General features: G+C 30.4%; 1 protein-coding gene across 1 annotated transcript; it reads right to left on the minus strand.

Moving 5' to 3' along the window:
- Window positions 1-944: 944 nt before the first annotated feature.
- LOC133691896 (pectinesterase inhibitor 5-like) lies at window positions 945-1,505 on the minus strand. Its single transcript, XM_062112516.1, has one exon. It carries the CDS (start codon window positions 1,503-1,505, stop codon window positions 945-947), a length of 561 nt encoding a protein of 186 aa, XP_061968500.1.
- Between the last annotated feature and the right edge of the window lie 2,259 nt (window positions 1,506-3,764).

Genomic DNA, 3,764 nt, shown 5'->3' on the forward strand with positions numbered 1-3,764 from the left:
GTTTTTTTTTGTTATGCTGGTATGAGATCTAATCTCTTTCCTGAGCCACTAGTTATCAAGTTTGGATTGCAGCTTGCTTAGAATAGGGGTTTAATTATGGTCATTTGTAATTCATATTTTATGAACTCTCTCAGACTCATACAAGAGGATTCCATACGCTTCCACAAATTTGATGCTATCATTGCAGAGATCAAAAAATTATTGTCAAGATTTTGAGAGATAAGTATCCAATATACTTTAAATGAATGTATAACTCGTGTGTAGATTTCTTAGCTAAACTGATTGCCAATGAAGATGAGCATTTTTAGATCTGGAAGAGCCCACCTTTTCGGATAGGATATTTGCTCCAAGCTAATATGATGGGTATATCCCATTTTAGATTTTAGTTTCTCTTTTCTATTTCCATTGTATCAAAAAAATAAATAAAAATTCATTTGCTTGTAGCACAATCCTAACTAAATTAGTTAAAAAAAAATTTTCTTCCTAAAGCACATAAAAAATAAATTTTAATTTCACTACTCAAAAAAATATGAAAATTAAATTACCAATTAATGTATAATAGCCCCCACACGCATATATAGTTAAAAATTAAAAGGTTATTTTTAATCTTAAAAAGTTTTGTATCTTTTAGTTTGCTATATATGAAAAAGAAAAATTTATATGACGTTTGCTTTTAATTAAAATTAAAAAAAAAACTAATTATGAATCCATGATATAAATAATAATTAATTATATAAACAATAATTTGTACATGAATCTTTTAGTTGAAATATGTGAGATGTGATAGTTAACATTTCAACAACTTAACAATCAAACAAAAAAAAAGTACACTCCCATAATAATCAATATATCATATATTAATTGCTAACAAGACAAACAATATGATGATTTAAACCTCGAAAGAACTGTCTTGGCATCTAATCACATCCTGATAAACCTACAACTTAATGCGGAAGAATCTTATCAACAATTATCAAAGTAAGCTCTGACAGTTTAATAACATTGTGGTTATCAGCTGTGATGGGTGACACACTAATAGGATCTCTTTTATAAATATTTTCACAATCTATAACCTTGTTGGTTCCATCTCTAACCCGATCGATCACATCCCAATAAGCCCTGGCGTCTGTTGAAGAGGAAGCTCTACGAAACTGCCCTAGCGCATCCTTGTAATCAGTCTGGCAAACTCCAAGTCGTTTCCTGCCAACTGGGTCACTGGTTTGACCAAGAATGCTAGCAATGTTATCCGATGTCGTTTGTAATTGATCGATGGTCAATGAAATAGATAACATGGCTAAACCATCCATGCTGGCTGCAGCAACCCGTGGGTCGACGGCTAGAGTCCTATTGCAGAAGTCGGGGTCCATGGACTCCTTGCATATGCTCTGCACTAACGCTGCATCGGCTTTCGTTTCAAACCTGAATGCTGCAGTGTGGGAAGGACAGCATGCACAAATGACCGCCAAGGGGAGGATTAAAGAAATAAAGCAAAGCGGAGAAGCCATCTTCTTTGCTTGCTTTGAAAAGTGAACGTCAGTCTAAGAATTAACTGTTCTGTGATGCGCGTGAGAGAGAGTCTGTGCCTGTACAAATATATACAGACGACTGAATTTAATGTAGGCAAATATAAGGAATTATTTGGGGGGATAATTTCTCCCTGATATAAATCAAGGAAATCGCATCGCATTTTATCAGTTTCAGGCATTTACATTGATTTTGCCATATTTAGAATCGTTGGAATCTGTCTGCATTCTCCTTCTCAGGCTACTCCCAATGTATATTCTGAGATTTTGACTGTCTGAAAGGAAGGAAATGAACCAACCCACAATCGCTACTTCGTTAGCATTAATGCAAAATCTTTTTTCTTTCCTTTTAATTGTAAATCTTGAATTTGTTTTCTTTCCTTTGGAAGAAATTACTTTCATAGCTTCTATCTCATATATATTCTATACAATTAATCAGAATTTATGATTTTATCACGTTAATATTTTATATTTTTATTTATTTATTCTACTCTGGCTTCCAAGGAATCGGTCTCGGTCTTCTAAGAAAGTTCCTAAGAGAGTCCAATAGCATTAAAAATCCATCCATATGTATTTTTTTTCTCTTCAAAAAAGAGGTTTGAATTCATCGTTTTTTTTTATTTAAAAAAAGATCAGAGTGACGGACTTTTGAGTTTTGAAGTGCTGGTATTATACAATGGTAAATATTCATTCTAAAAAAAAAAGACAAATTCTTCAACAAAATCCCAAAAACCCTCAACATTACTACTGCTATTAATTAATAGACAATACAAAGATATATGGATAACTGAGATTAATTAGATGAAATGGAGGGCTATGATTTAGCAAAAAAAGAGCTTATTTGGGAATATAAAAGGATAAAACGTAGACAATAAAGAAAATATCATAAAAAAAAGATTCAAAACCAAAAAAAAAAATACACCATAAGCAGTAATTTGAAACATTATTTGGTTTTTAAGTTATAATTGGAGATAACCACCTTAGTTTTAGGCATTCTTTAGCTTTTTAGAAATATAAGATTTAGGCCTTATTAAAATTCCAAATTCTATTTGTGTCATTTTGAAGTTCAAAACATAGCCAATACAAAGATATCATAATCGATCTAGAAGTTTAGTACATCTAACCCTGTTTTGATTTTTAACCTTTATCTAAAGTTATAGAAATCAAAACAAAGTAATAAGACTATTAGATGATTTAGCAACATTATGATATATAAGATGTTTATGAAGGGCGCAACTCCAAACTAAATTGTTTCAATGCTCTAAATCCATAAAAAAATCACAGTAGAAACAATAGCATTTAACAACAACAACAAAACAACAACTCTCATCAATGTGAGTTTTGTTCTTTCTTTCTTGAACTAAATGGCCTTTTTTCATGCCTTTTCTACTTGTATATAAAGGGAAACTTGGGGTTTAAATACCATAAGCTAAGTTTGCAAATCATGAAGTTATTATTTTGAAAATCCATGGTGAAACATGCTTAATGAGTTTTATTTTTCTTTTCTTGAAGTATAATTCATGAGTGTCGGATTTGTGGTTTTAAGAGGGTTTGATTATGCTTTAAATCTTTGTTTTGTTGGATAAGATAGATCTAGTTTGATCATGCATGATAGGAGGTTTGTTTTTATCTTTCCTTCATGTTTATGAAGCCTATAACAAGCAAGTAAGAAAAACATCTTGTTTTTTTTTGTATCTTTTTATCTCTCTGTTAGTCTTATGCTTTATATAACTTTAAAATGTTGTTGTTTCATGTATATTGGAAATTTAAAATAAATAAATGAGTTTTTTTTTCATGTTAGCAACCCTTTTAAAAAATTTTCGTGAATGGCCTAATCAACAAGTCTTTTTTTTTCAGGGGATCAATGTTGATATTTTTGTGAATGACCTAATAAGAGAGTATTCTATTTTTAAGGATGGGCATCAAATTTTTTGAATAATCTAATTGGCAAGTCTTTTATTTTTAGGGATGGACGTCTATTTTTTCATGAGTGACCTAATCAACGAGTTTTCTATTATTAGGAATGGATGTTAAATTTTTCAAATGGCCTAATAGAAAACTCTTTTATTTTTAGATATGAACATCAAATTTTTCACAAATTGCCTAATCAATGTGTCTTCTATTTTTAAGGACCATCGTTGAATTCTTCACAAATCATTAGAAATAAATTAAATAAGTTGTGAATAAGTTCAGAAAATAATTTAGATAATTAATGGAATTCATATAATAAATTTAGAAAAT

This window comes from Populus nigra, chromosome 4 (genome assembly GCF_951802175.1).
Source record: "Populus nigra chromosome 4, ddPopNigr1.1, whole genome shotgun sequence".
In the NCBI taxonomy this organism is placed as follows: domain Eukaryota; kingdom Viridiplantae; phylum Streptophyta; class Magnoliopsida; order Malpighiales; family Salicaceae; genus Populus; species Populus nigra.

Excerpts from the sequence above, each read along its gene's own strand:
- LOC133691896 (XM_062112516.1), bottom strand. The coding sequence starts at position 1,505 with ATGGCTTCTCCGCTTTGCTTTATTTCTTTAATCCTCCCCTTGGCGGTC.